The sequence below is a fragment of the Oncorhynchus mykiss genome, chromosome 28 (genome assembly GCF_057628025.1).
Source record: "Oncorhynchus mykiss isolate SJ-2025 chromosome 28, ASM5762802v1, whole genome shotgun sequence".
Classification (NCBI taxonomy): Eukaryota; Metazoa; Chordata; class Actinopteri; order Salmoniformes; family Salmonidae; genus Oncorhynchus; species Oncorhynchus mykiss.
Window position 1 is genome coordinate 4,817,624 of NC_143049.1, and position 19,069 is coordinate 4,836,692.

Sequence of the window (19,069 nt, forward strand, 5' to 3'; positions counted from 1 at the left end):
TATCCTACACTCTGTCCATTATACTGTACCTTCCTATCCCACACTCTGTCCATTATACTGTACCTTCCTATCCTACACTCTGTACACTATACTGTACCTTCCTTTTCCCACTATACTGTACCTTCCTATCCCACACTGTCAATTATACTGTACCTTCCTATCCCACACTCTGTCCATTATACTGTACCTTCCTATCCCACACTGTCAATTATACTGTACCTTCCTATCCCACACTCTGTCCACTATACTGTACCTTCCTATCCCACTCTCTGTCCACTATACTGTACTTTCCTATCCCACACTCTGTCCATTATACTGTACCTTCCTATCCCACACTCTGTCCATTATACTGTACCTTCCTATCCTACACTCTGTCCATTATACTGTACCTTCCTATCCCACACTCTATCCATTATACTGTACCTTCCTATCCTACACTCTGTCCACTATACTGTACCTTCCTTTTCCCACTATACTGTACCTTCCTATCCCACACTGTCAATTATACTGTACCTTCCTATCCCACACTCTGTCCATTATACTGTACCTTCCTATCCCACACTCTGTCCACTATACTGTACCTTCCTATCCCACACTCTGTCCATTATACTGTACCTTCCTATCCCACACTCTGTCCATTATACTGCACCGTCCTATCCCATTATACTGTACCTTCTTATCCCACACTCTGTCCACTATACTGTACCTTCCGATCCCACACTCTGTCCACTATACTGTACCTTCTTATCCCACACTCTGTCCATTAAACTGTACCTTCCTATCCCACACTCTGTCCACTATTCTGTACCTTTCTATCCCACACTCTGTCCGCTATACTGTACCTTCCTATCCCACACTCTGTCCATTATACTGTACCTTCCTATCCCACACTCTGTCCACTATACTGTACCTTCCTATCCCACACTCTGACCACTATACTGTACCTTCTTATTCCACACTCTGTCCACTATACTGTACCTTCCTTTTCCCACTATACTGTACCTTCCTATCCCACACTGTCAATTATACTGTACCTTCTTATCCCACACTCTGTCCACTATACTGTACCTTCCTATCCCACACTCTGTCCACTATACTGTACCTTCATATCCCACACTCTGTCCATTATACTGTACCTTCCTATGCCACACTCTGTCCATTATACTGTACCTTCATATCCCACACTCTGTCCACTATACTGCACCTTCTTATCCCAAACTCTCTCCAATATACTGTACCTTCCTATCCCACACTCTGTCCACTATACTGTACCTTCCTATCCCACACTCTGACCACTATACTGTACCTTCTTATCCCACACTCTGTCCACTATACTGTACCTTCCTTTTCCCACTATACTGTACCTTCCTATCCCACACAGTCAATTATACTGTACCTTCCTATCCCACACTCTGTCCACTATACTGTACCTTCCTATCCCACACTCTGTCCATTATACTGTACCTTCCTATCCCACACTCTGTCCACTATACTGTACCTTCTTATCCCACACTCTGTCCATTATACTGTACCGTCCTATCCCACACTGTCAATTATACTGTACCTTCCTATCCCACACTCTGTCCACTATACTGTACCTTCTTATCCCAAACTCTGTCCACTATACTGTACCTTCCTATCCCACACTCTGTCCATTATACTGTACCTTCCTATCCCACACTGTGTCCACTATACTGCACCTTCTTATCCCACACTCTGTCCACTATACTGTACCTTCCTATCCCACACTCTGTCCACTATACTGTACCTTCATATCCCACACTCTGTCCATTATACTGTACCTTCCTATGCCACACTCTGTCCATTATACTGTACCTTCATATCCCACACTCTGTCCACTATACTGTACATTCCTATCCCACACTCTGTCCACTATAATGTACCTTCCTATCCCACACTCTGTCCACAATACTGTACCTTCCTATCCCACACTCTGTCCATTATACTGTACCTTCCTATCCCACACTGTGTCCACTATACTGCACCTTCTTATCCCACACTCTGTCCACTATACTGTACCTTCCTATCCCACACTCTGTCCACTATACTGTACCTTCCTATCCCACACTCTGACCACTATACTGTACCTTCTTATCCCACACTCTGTCCACTATACTGTACCTTCCTTTTCCCACTATACTGTACCTTCCTATCCCACACAGTCAATTATACTGTACCTTCCTATCCCACACTCTGTCCACTATACTGTACCTTCCTATCCCACACTCTGTCCATTATACTGTACCTTCCTATCCCACACTCTGTCCACTATACTGTACCTTCTTATCCCACACTCTGTCCATTATACTGTACCTTCCTATCCCACACTGTCAATTATACTGTACCTTCCTATCCCACACTCTGTCCACTATACTGTACCTTCTTATCCCAAACTCTGTCCACTATACTGTACCTTCCTATCCCACACTCTGTCCACTATACTGTACCTTCTTATCCCACACTCTGTCCATTAAACTGTACCTTCCTATCCCACACTCTGTCCACTATTCTGTACCTTTCTATCCCACACTCTGTCCACTATACTGTACCTTCCTATCCCACACTCTGTCCATTATACTGTACCTTCCTATCCCACACTCTGTCCACTATACTGTACCTTCCTATCCCACACTCTGACCACTATACTGTACCTTCTTATTCCACACTCTGTCCACTATACTGTACCTTCCTTTTCCCACTATACTGTACCTTCCTATCCCACACTGTCAATTATACTGTACCTTCCTATCCCACACTCTGTCCACTATACTGTACCTTCCTATCCCACACTCTGTCCATTATACTGTACCTTCCTATCCCACACTCTGTCCATTATACTGCACCGTCCTATCCCATTATACTGTACCTTCTTATCCCACACTCTGTCCACTATACTGTACCTTCCTATCCCACACTCTGTCCACTATACTGTACCTTCCTATCCCACACTCTGTCCATTAAACTGTACCTTCCTATCCCACACTCTGTCCATTATACTGTACCTTCCTATCCCACACTGTCAATTATACTGTACCTTCCTATCCCACACTCTGTCCACTATACTGTACCTTCCTATCCCACTCTCTGTCCACTATACTGTACTTTCCTATCCCACACTCTGTCCATTATACTGTACCTTCCTATCCCACACTCTGTCCATTATACTGTACCTTCCTATCCTACACTCTGTACATTATACTGTACCTTCCTATCCCACACTCTGTCCATTATACTGTACCTTCCTATCCTACACTCTGTCCACTATACTGTACCTTCCTTTTCCCACTATACTGTACCTTCCTATCCCACACTGTCAATTATACTGTACCTTCCTATCCCACACTCTGTCCACTATACTGTACTTTCCTATCCCACACTCTGTCCATTATACTGTACCTTCCTATCCCACACTCTGTCCATTATACTGTACCTTCCTATCCTACACTCTGTACATTATACTGTACCTTCCTATCCCACACTCTGTCCATTATACTGTACCTGCCTATCCTACACTCTGTCCACTATACTGTACCTTCCTTTTCCCACTATACTGTACCTTCCTATCCCACACTGTCAATTATACTGTACCTTCCTATCCCACACTCTGTCCATTATACTGTACCTTCCTATCCCACACTCTGTCCACTATACTGTACCTTCCTATCCCACACTCTGTCCATTATACTGTACCTTCCTATCCCACACTCTGTCCATTATACTGCACCGTCCTATCCCATTATACTGTACCTTCTTATCCCACACTATGTCCACTATACTGTACCTTCCTATCCCACACTCTATCCACTATACTGTACCTTCTTATCCCACACTCTGTCCATTAAACTGTACCTTCCTATCCCACACTCTGTCCACTATTCTGTACCTTTCTATCCCACACTCTGTCCGCTATACTGTACCTTCCTATCCCACACTCTGTCCATTATACTGTACCTTCCTATCCCACACTCTGTCCACTATACTGTACCTTCCTATCCCACACTCTGACCACTATACTGTACCTTCTTATTCCACACTCTGTCCACTATACTGTACCTTCCTTTTACCACTATACTGTACCTTCCTATCCCACACTGTCAATTATACTGTACCTTCCTATCCCACACTCTGTCCATTATACTGTACCTTCCTATCCCAAACTCTGTCCACTATACTGTACCTTCCTATCGCACACTCTGTCCATTATACTGTACCTTCCTATCCCACACTCTGTCCATTATACTGCACCGTCCTATCCCATTATACTGTACCTTCCTATCCCACACTCTGTCCACTATACTGTACCTTCTTATCCCACACTATCTCCATTATACTGTACCTTCCTATCCCACACTGTCAATTATACTGTACCTTCCTATCCCACACTCTGTCCACTATACTGTACCTTCCTATCCCACTCTCTGTCCACTATACTGTACTTTCCTATCCCACACTCTGTCCATTATACTGTACCTTCCTATCCCACACTCTGTCCATTATACTGTACCTTCCTATCCTACACTCTGTCCATTATACTGTACCTTCCTATCCCACACTCTGTCCACTATACTGTACCTTCCTATCCCAAACTCTGTCCATTATACTGTACCTTCCTATCCCACACTCTGTCCACTATACTGTACCTTCCTATCCCACACTCTGTCCACTATACTGTACCTTCCTAACCCACACTCTGCCATTATACTGTACCTTCCTATCCCACACGCTGTCCATTATACTGTACCTTCCTATCCCACACTCTGTCCACTATACTGTACCTTCCTATCCCACACTCTGTCCACTATACTGTACCTTCCTATCCTAAACTCTGTCCACTATACTGTACCTTCCTATCCCACACTCTGTCCATTATACTGTACCTTCCTATCCCACACTGTCAATTATACTGTACCTTCCTATCCCACACTCTGTCCACTATACTGTACCTTCCTATCCCACTCTCTGTCCACTATACTGTACCTTCCTATCCCACACTCTGTCCATTATACTGTACCTTCTTATCCCACACTCTGTCCATTATACTGTACCTTCCTATCCCACACTGTCAATTATACTGTACCTTCCTATCCCACACTCTGTCCACTATACTGTACCTTCCTATCCCACTCTCTGTCCACTATACTGTACTTTCCTATCCCACACTCTGTCCATTATACTGTACCTTCCTATCCTACACTCTGTCCATTATACTGTACCTTCCTATCCCACACTCTGTCCATTATACTGTACCTTCCTATCCTACACTCTGTACACTATACTGTACCTTCCTTTTCCCACTATACTGTACCTTCCTATCCCACACTGTCAATTATACTGTACCTTCCTATCCCACACTCTGTCCATTATACTGTACCTTCCTATCCCACACTGTCAATTATACTGTACCTTCCTATCCCACACTCTGTCCACTATACTGTACCTTCCTATCCCACTCTCTGTCCACTATACTGTACTTTCCTATCCCACACTCTGTCCATTATACTGTACCTTCCTATCCCACACTCTGTCCATTATACTGTACCTTCCTATCCTACACTCTGTCCATTATACTGTACCTTCCTATCCCACACTCTATCCATTATACTGTACCTTCCTATCCTACACTCTGTCCACTATACTGTACCTTCCTTTTCCCACTATACTGTACCTTCCTATCCCACACTGTCAATTATACTGTACCTTCCTATCCCACACTCTGTCCATTATACTGTACCTTCCTATCCCACACTCTGTCCACTATACTGTACCTTCCTATCCCACACTCTGTCCATTATACTGTACCTTCCTATCCCACACTCTGTCCATTATACTGCACCGTCCTATCCCATTATACTGTACCTTCTTATCCCACACTCTGTCCACTATACTGTACCTTCCGATCCCACACTCTGTCCACTATACTGTACCTTCTTATCCCACACTCTGTCCATTAAACTGTACCTTCCTATCCCACACTCTGTCCACTATTCTGTACCTTTCTATCCCACACTCTGTCCGCTATACTGTACCTTCCTATCCCACACTCTGTCCATTATACTGTACCTTCCTATCCCACACTCTGTCCACTATACTGTACCTTCCTATCCCACACTCTGACCACTATACTGTACCTTCTTATTCCACACTCTGTCCACTATACTGTACCTTCCTTTTCCCACTATACTGTACCTTCCTATCCCACACTGTCAATTATACTGTACCTTCCTATCCCACACTCTGTCCATTATACTGTACCTTCCTATCCCAAACTCTGTCCACTATACTGTACCTTCCTATCGCACACTCTGTCCATTATACTGTACCTTCCTATCCCACACTCTGTCCATTATACTGCACCGTCCTATCCCATTATACTGTACCTTCCTATCCCACACTCTGTCAACTATACTGTACCTTCATATCCAACACTCTGTCTATTATACTGTACCTTCCTATCCCACACTCTGTCCACTATACTGTACCTTCTTATCCCACACTCTGTCCATTATACTGTACCTTCCTATCCCACACTGTCAATTATACTGTACCTTCCTATCCCACACTCTGTCCACTATACTGTACCTTCCTATCCAACTCTCTGTCCACTATACTGTACTTTCCTATCCCACACTCTGTCCATTATACTGTACCTTCCTATCCCACACTCTGTCCATTATACTGTACCTTCCTATCCTACACTCTGTCCATTATACTGTACCTTCCTATCCCACACTCTGTCCACTATACTGTACCTTCCTATCCCAAACTCTGTCCATTATACTGTACCTTCCTATCCCACACTCTGTCCACTATACTGTACCTTCCTATCCCACACTCTGTCCACTATACTGTACCTTCCTAACCCACACTCTGCCCATTATACTGTACCTTCCTATCCCACACGCTGTCCATTATACTGTACCTTCCTATCCCACACTCTGTCCACTATACTATACCTTCCTATCCCACACTCTGTCCACTATACTGTACCTTCCTATCCTAAACTCTGTCCACTATACTGTACCTTCCTATCCCACACTCTGTCCATTATACTGTACCTTCCTATCCCACACTGTCAATTATACTGTACCTTCCTATCCCACACTCTGTCCATTATACTGTACCTTCCTATCCCACACTCTGTCCACTATACTGTACCTTCCTATCCCACACTCTGTCCATTATACTGTACCTTCCTATCCCACACTCTGTCCATTATACTGCACCGTCCTATCCCATTATACTGTACCTTCTTATCCCACACTCTGTCCACTATACTGTACCTTCCGATCCCACACTCTGTCCACTATACTGTACCTTCTTATCCCACACTCTGTCCATTAAACTGTACCTTCCTATCCCACACTCTGTCCACTATTCTGTACCTTTCTATCCCACACTCTGTCCGCTATACTGTACCTTCCTATCCCACACTCTGTCCATTATACTGTACCTTCCTATCCCACACTCTGTCCACTATACTGTACCTTCCTATCCCACACTCTGACCACTATACTGTACCTTCTTATTCCACACTCTGTCCACTATACTGTACCTTCCTTTTCCCACTATACTGTACCTTCCTATCCCACACTGTCAATTATACTGTACCTTCCTATCCCACACTCTGTCCATTATACTGTACCTTCCTATCCCAAACTCTGTCCACTATACTGTACCTTCCTATCGCACACTCTGTCCATTATACTGTACCTTCCTATCCCACACTCTGTCCATTATACTGCACCGTCCTATCCCATTATACTGTACCTTCCTATCCCACACTCTGTCAACTATACTGTACCTTCATATCCAACACTCTGTCTATTATACTGTACCTTCCTATCCCACACTCTGTCCACTATACTGTACCTTCTTATCCCACACTCTGTCCATTATACTGTACCTTCCTATCCCACACTGTCAATTATACTGTACCTTCCTATCCCACACTCTGTCCACTATACTGTACCTTCCTATCCAACTCTCTGTCCACTATACTGTACTTTCCTATCCCACACTCTGTCCATTATACTGTACCTTCCTATCCCACACTCTGTCCATTATACTGTACCTTCCTATCCTACACTCTGTCCATTATACTGTACCTTCCTATCCCACACTCTGTCCACTATACTGTACCTTCCTATCCCAAACTCTGTCCATTATACTGTACCTTCCTATCCCACACTCTGTCCACTATACTGTACCTTCCTATCCCACACTCTGTCCACTATACTGTACCTTCCTAACCCACACTCTGCCCATTATACTGTACCTTCCTATCCCACACGCTGTCCATTATACTGTACCTTCCTATCCCACACTCTGTCCACTATACTATACCTTCCTATCCCACACTCTGTCCACTATACTGTACCTTCCTATCCTAAACTCTGTCCACTATACTGTACCTTCCTATCCCACACTCTGTCCATTATACTGTACCTTCCTATCCCACACTGTCAATTATACTGTACCTTCCTATCCCACACTCTGTCCACTATACTGTACCTTCCTATCCCACTCTCTGTCCACTATACTGTACCTTCCTATCCCACACTCTGTCCACTATACTGTACCTTCTTATCCCACACTCTGTCCATTATACTGTACCTTCCTATCCCACACTGTCAATTATACTGTACCTTCCTATCCCACACTCTGTCCACTATACTGTACCTTCCTATCCCACTCTCTGTCCACTATACTGTACTTTCCTATCCCACACTCTGTCCATTATACTGTACCTTCCTATCCTACACTCTGTCCATTATAATGTACCTTCCTATCCCACACTCTGTCCATTATACTGTACCTTCCTATCCTACACTCTGTCCACTATACTGTACCTTCCTTTTCCCACTATACTGTACCTTCCTATCCCACACTGTCAATTATACTGTACCTTCCTATCCCACACTCTGTCCATTATACTGTACCTTCCTATCCCACACTCTGTCCACTATACTGTACCTTCCTATCCCACACTCTGTCCATTATACTGTACCTTCCTATCCCACACTCTGTCCATTATACTGCACCGTCCTATCCCATTATACTGTACCTTCTTATCCCACACTCTGTCCACTATACTGTACCTTCCTATCCCACACTCTGTCCACTATACTGTACCTTCTTATCCCACACTCTGTCCATTAAACTGTACCTTCCTATCCCACACTCTGTCCACTATTCTGTACCTTTCTATCCCACACTCTGTCCACTATACTGTACCTTCCTATCCCACACTCTGTCCATTATACTGTACCTTCCTATCCCACACTCTGTCCACTATACTGTACCTTCCTATCCCACACTCTGACCACTATACTGTACCTTCGTATTCCACACTCTGTCCACTATACTGTACCTTCCTTTTCCCACTATACTGTACCTTCCTATCCCACACTGTCAATTATACTGTACCTTCCTATCCCACACTCTGTCCATTATACTGTACCTTCCTATCCCACACTCTGTCCACTATACTGTACCTTCCTATCGCACACTCTGTCCATTATACTGTACCTTCCTATCCCACACTCTGTCCATTATACTGCACCGTCCTATCCCATTATACTGTACCTTCCTATCCCACACTCTGTCAACTATACTGTACCTTCATATCCAACACTCTGTCCATTATACTGTACCTTCCTATCCCACACTCTGTCCACTATACTGTACCTTCTTATCCCACACTCTGTCCATTATACTGTACCTTCCTATCCCACACTGTCAATTATACTGTACCTTCCTATCCCACACTCTGTCCACTATACTGTACCTTCCTATCCCACTCTCTGTCCACTATACTGTACTTTCCTATCCCACACTCTGTCCATTATACTGTACCTTCCTATCCCACACTCTGTCCATTATACTGTACCTTCCTATCCTACACTCTGTCCATTATACTGTACCTTCCTATCCCACACTCTGTCCACTATACTGTACCTTCCTATCCCAAACTCTGTCCATTATACTGTACCTTCCTATCCCACACTCTGTCCACTATACTGTACCTTCCTATCCCACACTCTGTCCACTATACTGTACCTTCCTAACCCACAGTCTGCCCATTATACTGTACCTTCCTATCCCACACGCTGTCCATTATACTGTACCTTCCTATCCCACACTCTGTCCACTATACTGTACCTTCCTATCCCACACTCTGTCCACTATACTGTACCTTCCTATCCTAAACTCTGTCCACTATACTGTACCTTCCTATCCCACACTCTGTCCATTATACTGTACCTTCCTACCCCACACTCTGTCCACTATACTGTACCTTCCTATCCCACACTCTGTCCACAATACTGTACATTCCTATCCCACACTCTGTCCACTATAATGTACCTTCCTATCCCACACTCTGTCCACAATACTGCACCTTCCTATCCCACACTCTGTCCACTATAATGTACCTTCCTATCCCACACTCTGTCCACTATACTGTACCTTCTTATCCCACACTCTGTCCATTATACTGTACCTTCCTATCCCACACTGTCAATTATACTGTACCTTCCTATCCCACACTCTGTCCATTATACTGTACCTTCCTATCCTACACTCTGTCCATTATACTGTACCTTCCTATCCCACACTCTGTCCACTATACTGTACCTTCCTATCCCAAACTCTGTCCATTATACTGTACCTTCCTATCCCACACTCTGTCCACTATACTGTACCTTCCTATCCCACACTCTGTCCACTATACTGTACCTTCCTAACCCACAGTCTGCCCATTATACTGTACCTTCCTATCCCACACGCTGTCCATTATACTGTACCTTCCTATCCCACACTCTGTCCACTATACTGTACCTTCCTATCCCACACTCTGTCCACTATACTGTACCTTCCTATCCTAAACTCTGTCCACTATACTGTACCTTCCTATCCCACACTCTGTCCATTATACTGTACCTTCCTACCCCACACTCTGTCCACTATACTGTACCTTCCTATCCCACACTCTGTCCACAATACTGTACATTCCTATCCCACACTCTGTCCACTATAATGTACCTTCCTATCCCACACTCTGTCCACAATACTGCACCTTCCTATCCCACACTCTGTCCACTATAATGTACCTTCCTATCCCACTCGTCCACTATACTGTACCTTCCTATCCCACACTCTGTCCATTATACTGTACCTTCCTATCCCACACTCTGTCCATTATACTGTACCTTCCTATCTCACACTCTGTCCACTATCCTGTACCTTCTTATCCCACACTCTGTCCATTATACTGTACCTTCCTATCCCACACTCTGTCCACAATACTGTACCTTCCTATCCCACACTCTGTCCACCATAATGTACCTTCCTATCCCACACTCTGTCCATTATACTGTACCTTCCTATCCCACACTCTGTCCATTATACTGTACCTTCCTATCCCACACTCTGTCCACTATACTGTACCTTCCTATCCCACACTCTGTCCATTATACTGTACCTTCCTATCCCACACTCTGTCCATTATACTGTACCTTCCTATCTCACACTCTGTCTACTATCCTGAACCTTCCTACCCCACACTCTGTCCACTATCCTGTAACTTCCTACCCCACACTCTGTCCACTATACTGTACCTTCCTATCCCACACTCTGTCCATTATACTGTACCTTCCTATCCCACACTCTGTCCACTATACTGTACCATGATTGTGTGTGTGTGTGTGTGTGTGTGTGTGTGTGTGTGTGTGTGAGCATGCTTATACGCTCTTTTAGAGTGGAACCTCTGCTTTCGTGAGAAGCTGGCTGTACATCCCATTTTACCAGAGAGCAGCAAAGCCTCCAGAATTGCATTAAAGGAGGAGAATCTACATTCTATAAACTTAATTGTTTGTGCATGACTCCCACTAGTAAGATATTTTGATTTGGAATGTGTTTGAACCATGGACTGTTTCTAAAGTGATTTGAGATTGATGAGAGAACAGAGTTGGTGGAGGGGGAGAGGTCGGGAGGTAGAGGAAGAGTGATGTGTGGAATAGAGTGAGGGACAGAATGTGGGGGGGGGGGGGGTGGAATGAGAGGTAAAGTAGATCAGATGGAGAACAGTGAGAAAGAAAGAGTGGTGTGACTAGCAGACAAACCGGTTTTCATATCACATAGTGTGGCATCAAATCAAAAGTAAAAAAAATAAAAATGTGTTTGGCATGAATTCAGGGTCCAGAAATAGTCTTCTTTGTGACTTTGAGCCAGATTATAAGCTCTATAACTGGGACAAGCTTTAGCCCGAGGCATGCTGTGGGGACGAAGCTGTGTTGGGGATGTTCCATCCCTCAGACAGTTTCCCCAGAACAAAGTGCTTTAGCCAGGGATCTAAACAACAACAAAGACTTTCCAACATTACATGTACACGATCGGAATGGCCGACCTGACCAGGAAAAAAACAAGTTCTGGTGAGGTCACGTGGTTCGGTCTTCTTAGTTATCGTTTTTTTTCTCTCCAGATTTTCGTTGTGTAGATTTTTGTGCTTTTCGTAGACTGAATAATTGACTTTAACATCCAGGCTCTTGCAACAGCAGATGGCCTACTTGATCTGCTCCTCACAGATTTCAGTCAGTTTTCAGTCAGCTTCATTACAGTACATTTTGGGCCCACAAGATGGAGACAACAAGTTAACACAGTGAGGATACAAAGGTTTTGAGCATTGAATTATGGCCCAAAAGAGAAAGAGGAGAGCTCACCTGTTCAAACTCTCTCAGAGTGTGAGGTTGGAGAGGAGGAGAGTTGTCTGTTTTATCACTACGTATATCTGCATCGAGAGAACATCAGAACCATTTGAAACATCTTTAGTATATCATTACAGTTATTACATAGGCAGGTAAAATTGTTATTGCACTTTAGTCACATTCTTACTACTTTAGCCTGCAACTGTTTCAAGTTTCACGTTTTAATGTCCCATGCACAAGTACAGTGAAATGTCTTTCTAGAAAACTCAAAATCCAACAATGTAATAATCAATAAAAATATAATACCAGAAAAAACACATGAGAAATAAGAAGAAATATGAACACAATAAGTGTAAGTAAGTAAGAAAACTATATACAGGGTCAGTTCCAGTACCATATTTACAATGTACAGGGATACTGTAGTGATGGATGTAGATATGTATAGGGGTAAGGTGACTAGGCAAGGATGTAAGGTGAACAGAGTAGCAGTATGTGAGTGTGTGTGCGTGTGTAGAGTCAGTATAAATGTATGTGCGTATTATGTGTGAGTGAACAGATGATGAAGTGAGTGTGTAGGGCCCGGTGAGTGTGTAGGGCCCGGTGAGTGTGTAGGGCCCTGTGAGTGTGTAGGGCCCGGTGAGTGGTGTAGGGCCCTGTGAGTGTGTATAGAGAGGTCAATAAAGATACAAGGTTAACGCAGATAGTCAGTGTAGCTATTTATCAGTCTTATTGCTTGGGGATAGAAGCTGTTCAAGAGCTTGTTGGTGTCAGATTTGATGCACCGGTATTGCCTGCCTTGCGGAAGCAGAGAGAATAGTCTATGGCTTGGGTGGTTGGAGTACTTAACGTTTTTCCTGGGTCAAAGCTTTGGGAGAATCAGGAAGTCAAAATAAAAGGGGTTACCTGTCATGTGACCTGTGCTCCTGGATGAGGACTCCTCAGAGTGGGACACGGTGAGAAGCCTACACGCACATAAACACACACACATTTAACTAGAGTGGCTCTGTGGTCAATATTGCTTTACAGAAATAGATCATTTTTAGCATACTACATACATACATTATAAAATGGAACAAGAGGGATAGGCAAAGAAATGAAGAGGCTCCCCTTTATAATAACAGTATCCCATTAAAACATCTATGGGAGAGTGGTGGAGTCACACAGTGGGGGAGAGATTCGGGGGGGCGGAGGGTAAAGGATGAGGGTGTGGGAGGTTAGGGATAGGGTGGCAGACACATGGGGTCAGAGTTGAATCCCATCAGGAGGTCATTTCAAAGTGATAAAAATGAAGGTTTTACGAATTGTCAGCTTTATTTATACATTTACAAGTCAGATTTATCCAGGTAATTATGAGGCATAATCCAATTGATCATTTCTCCCCCACAAGTTCTATCTGTTCCTATGAGCCATCCACGACTACAGCTGTCACGCCCTGGTGTCATGCCCTGGCCATAGAGAGGTTTTTATTCTCTATTTTGGTTAGGCCAGGGTGTGACTAGGGTGGGCATTCTAGTTTCTATATTTCTATGCAGCTGTCTATCGTTGTCTCTGATTGGGGATCATATATAAGTTGTTCTTTTCCGTTTGGGTTTCGTGGGTAGTTGTTTTCTGTTTCATGTCTGCACCTGACAGCAACATATCAACAACACATATATCTAGCTATATCCATCTCCTTACAAACGAGACTCATTATAAATGAAAGTTGAGTGATACAGAATAACAGCGTAATTTAGCTGGCAAATACATGTCATAACGGTGAAAAATATTTGAGCCTGGCTGTCAGTCCATCTGTCTGTGACAGCTGATGATGCGCAGGAGCTCAGATTTTTGAAACACTGGCGGGTCAAAAAGTTGCTTTGTTATTGCTAGTTTAGAGTTTCTTAATGAAAAATGGAATTGTGGGTGATTTTCACTCATCAGGGGATTAAGTATATTTTCTTGCTTTGTTGCACCATAATTTAGACTCCTCAACAAGACCAGTGCATGCTGGACACTATGGATAATAATCACGAAAGCCAGCTCTGTCTACTGGTAAGTGAAGCAACGCATTGCTTGCAAATGTGCATAGCCTACCGGTGGGTGATAAGCCTATAGCCACGGGAAGTAGGGATGCCCCTGAAAAATCTGAATTTTAAATAAAATAAACTGTGTTTTAATATTTGTTTCACAAAAGTAGTGCACTGGGCCAACTTTTCCAGGCAAGTGTTTGCACTGCAAGAGATCAAGCGGATAACGGCACTGTCGTTGGACAGCAGTAGGCTGCCTTTATGCTTGTAGCAAGCAAAGGAGAACACCAGCTTCTGATACTGACTGATCAAAGGGCCTAGCTGCCGCTTGAGGACTCTGATAGATCACATTATAACGTCTTGCCTGGGTTTGTTTACATTTATGTCCTGCCTGGTTTTGTTTTGTCGCACGGCAGTTTGACGTTGCATAAATATAAATGACATAAATGAGACATACTGAGTCTGGCTTTAACCATAACCACAACCCTTACCTTAACTATTTTCAAATGTCAAATTCAATGTGGTATGGAAGTCCCTAGGATCCTGGATGGCAAGAACAATTATTATTTAAAAAAAAAAAATATATATATATATATATATATTCAATTATGTATTATTATAATAATAATTTATTATTATGAACAATACAAATACAAAAACAGAAATATACAAACAAGAGTACATAAACCTAACATATCTATTACATACATTTTCAATTTGTCAAAATGTTTCACGGTACGTATTCCTTTTTTTGTTTTTACACTTACGGATAATTTGAAACAAACATTTCAATTCTATCTTAAATAATGTGAAAAGGGGTTTGTTCTCCACCCACTTCATTTTATGGAGAAAGAATCTGCCATGAAAAATAAACAAATGAAAGTTAAATCAGGGTCTCTCAGATTAACATTAATAGTCACTTCTTTTCAAATAAAATCTTCTGACATAAGAACAGTCCCAAAATATATGATCAATAGTTTCTGGGTCACAACCACAAAATACACATTTGTTATTAATAGCTATTTTAAATCTGTGTATAATAAAGGTCTTTACAGGGTAGATTCTATGATAGAGTTTTTATGATATACGATATTTACCAGACAACAACGAGACATTGTTCCAGTTCACTTGTCCTAGGGCTGCAATCCAGTACATTTTAGCAGAGGGAATAGTAACACATTGACATAGTTTCCTTATATACATGTTATTACATTTATAACAACTATTTGAAACTCCTCAGGAGTGAATGTAACGTTGTGTGTTCTCATGAATTTAGGATAATCATATAGTTGTCCATCATTATTCAATAATTGTTTAACCCAGATAATGCTGCTGTCAAACCAGTTCTGTAAAAACAAAGACTTGTTTTTGTAATTTATGTCTTTATTATTTCAGATTGTAAATCTATGTGGGGAAAATTTTTTGTATATAAGGTTCTAACACGTTTCAGGTAAGACCCAGATGCAGAAGAAACTAAAGTTTATCACTAATACAGGGGCAGGCAAAACGATAGGTCAGGGGCAGGCAGAGGTCCAGATAGGGTTCAAAAGGTCCAGAACGGCAGTCTCAGGGTCAGAGCAGGCAGGGGTCAATAATCCAGAGTGGTGTGACAAGGTACAGAACGACAGGCAGGCTCAGGGTCAGGGCAGGCAGGGGTCAATAATCCAGAGTGGTGTGACAAGGTACAGAACGACAGGCAGGCTCAGGGTCAGGGCAGGCAGAAAGGTCAAAACTAGAAAACAGGAACTAGAACAGACAGGAGCAAGGGGAAAACCGCTGGTAGATTTCACGAGACAAAATGAACTGGCAACAGACAAACAAAGAACACAGGTATAAATACACTGGGAATAATGCGAAAATGGGCAATACCTGGAAGGGGGTGGAGACAAGCACAAATACAGGTGAAACAGATCAGGGTGTGACAGGTTCCAAGTTAGAAGTACTTGTTTATGATAGTTAGCAAGCTTAATAGGGATTTTGCCCACATCAAAGTTGCATTTGAATAAGAATTCTAGACCACCAATCTGTTGGAATATTAAATTAGGGATTATAGTCCAAATGCAATCCTTATTTCTTAAATAGTTTTGTATCCATTTGATCTTGAAGATTATATTAGAGGTTCTAAAGTCCAGAGCATATAACCACTTTTCTTAAATAATGAGGTTTATTCCTCCATATGAAGTTAAATAATTTAGTATCAACAATTTTAGAAGAACGTCCAAGGCAAGGGATATATAAATTAATCTGGACAGACCTTCAGATTTTGACAAAAGTACATGTCCAGATAAAGAAAGATCTCTTCATAACCAGAAGTTAAATCTCTTTTCAATTTTCTCTACAATAGGAGAGAAATTTAAATTGGCCCGCTCTTTCTGAACTTTGCTAACTTTTAGATATGTGATCACAACGTTTACAGGGATATTACATACTGAGGTTAAGTCACATCTTTTCAACGCAAATAATTCACATTTCCTAATATTCAGATAAACTTGCTTCATGTGAGAAGGCATCATTATGATCTGTATCTCTTTATCTTGTGTATCTGAATATGACACACCCTGATCTGTTTCACCTGTCTTGTGCTTGTCTCCACCCCCTCCAGTTGTCGCCCATTTCCTCCATTATTCCCTGTGCATTTATTCCTGTGTCCTCTGTTTGTCTGTTGCCAGTTCGTCTTGTCTCGTGAAGCCTACCAGCGGTTTTCCCCTACTCCTGTTCTCTCTAGTCCCTGTTTTCTAGTTTTCCCGGGTTTTGACCATTCTGCCTGCCCTGACCTGAGCCTGCCTGCCTATCTGTACCTTACTGACTGTGCCCTGGATTACTAACCAACCTGCTCTTGACCTGTTGTTTGCCTGCCCCCAGTTTTGTCAATAAACATCTATGATTCGAACTGTCTGCATGTGGGTCTTATACTGAGTCTGACCCAGCAGACTTGGACCAGCTCCGCAACGCACACTTCTCCCAAGGAGCCACCATTGGGAGACACGAGCAGTTACTTCGAGGTCTTATGGAAGGATTCCAGACCTTGGTGGAACGCCACGACCAAGCTTTACATACATTGCTGGAGCAAGTCCATGTATTGTCTATTCGACAGCCAGCCACTGCCATTACCTCCCAACCTCTCAGTAACCCCGCTGTCAGCAGCGCATCCCCCCCAGCCAACCCCGGCTTCCCGAGAACCCTGCTTACCTCCTCTGGAACGGTCCGCTGGAGATTCAGGGACATGTGGGGCATTTCTCTATCAGTGCTCCCTCATCTTTGAGCTAAAGCCCTCGTCTCTTCCCTTGGACCGCTCAAAGGTAGCGTACCTTATAACAGTGATGTCTGGGAGGGCTCTAGCCTGGGCTACCGCAGTTTGGGAGCAACATGCCACCGTGTGTTTCAGTCTAGAGGAGTTCATGGTGGAGGTGAAGAAGGTGTTTGAGTCTCTGTGTTCAGAGAGAAAGCCTGCTCGAAAGCTACTCCCGCGACGCCAAGACTCCAGTAGTGTGGCAGACTATGCGGTCGATATGGCCGTTGAGAGTGCCTGGAACCTGGAAGCCCTGTTCGACACATTCCTTCACGGGTTATCGGAGGAGGTGAAAGATGAGCTCGCAACCCGGGAGCTGCCCATCGATCTTGACCCTCTCATCGCCTTGAACATCCAGATTGATGGGCAACTACAGGAACGTAGGAGGAATCCCGGAAGTCCTTGACATCTACATTTCAGCGAGAATCCGAGGTTACCCGAGTTCACCCGGGAATCACAGAGGTCTGATGACTCGCCTCCTCCAGAGCCTATGCAACTTGGCAGAGCTAGGTTGTCTCAAGCCGAACCGTTACACATACTGAACACCAAGAGCTGTCTGTATTGTGGGACTACAGGTCATTACATTTCTACCTATCCTGTAAAAAGACCTGGCTCATCAGGAGGTATGAGTACGCTGGTGGGCATTACTGAGAATGTCCAGTCTCCCCTTACTCATACCCCTCTCCATGTCATCCTGCTGTGGGGTAACCGGTCCAAATCTCTTCGGGTACTCATTGACTCTGGGGCAGATGAGAGTTTTATGGATGTTACCCCACTCAACCCCTCTCCATTCCCATGGATGTCAGAGCGCTTAATGGGCGTTTGATTGGCAGAGTCACCCACAACACGGTCCCTATCAACCTGCGAGTGTCAGGCAACCATTGCGAGTCGATCCAGTTTCTACTTATCAAATCCCCTCAGGTACCCGTGGGGTTGGGGTTTTCATGGCTCCAGAAACACAATCCCCTTGATGACTGGACTGTGGATTCGATCAAGGGTTGGAGACCGTTTTTCCATGCTCATTGATTGAAGTCGGCGCAGCCTGCCCC

The 19,069-nt window shown here is 43.6% G+C and overlaps 1 protein-coding gene across 3 annotated transcripts in view; it reads right to left on the bottom strand.

The window, feature by feature from the left end:
• LOC110509196 (myomegalin) overlaps window positions 1-19,069 on the bottom strand; it is a 148,961-nt gene that overhangs the window by 117,220 nt on the left and 12,672 nt on the right. For all 3 annotated transcript variants that reach the window (XM_090225948.1, XM_090225947.1, XM_090225946.1), the window contains exons 2-3: window positions 13,629-13,687; window positions 12,741-12,808 (exon numbers count right to left, since the gene is read on the bottom strand). In XM_090225948.1, the coding sequence (XP_090082074.1) occupies window positions 12,741-12,808; window positions 13,629-13,687 (127 nt within the window). The remainder of the gene's footprint in view (window positions 1-12,740; window positions 12,809-13,628; window positions 13,688-19,069) is intronic.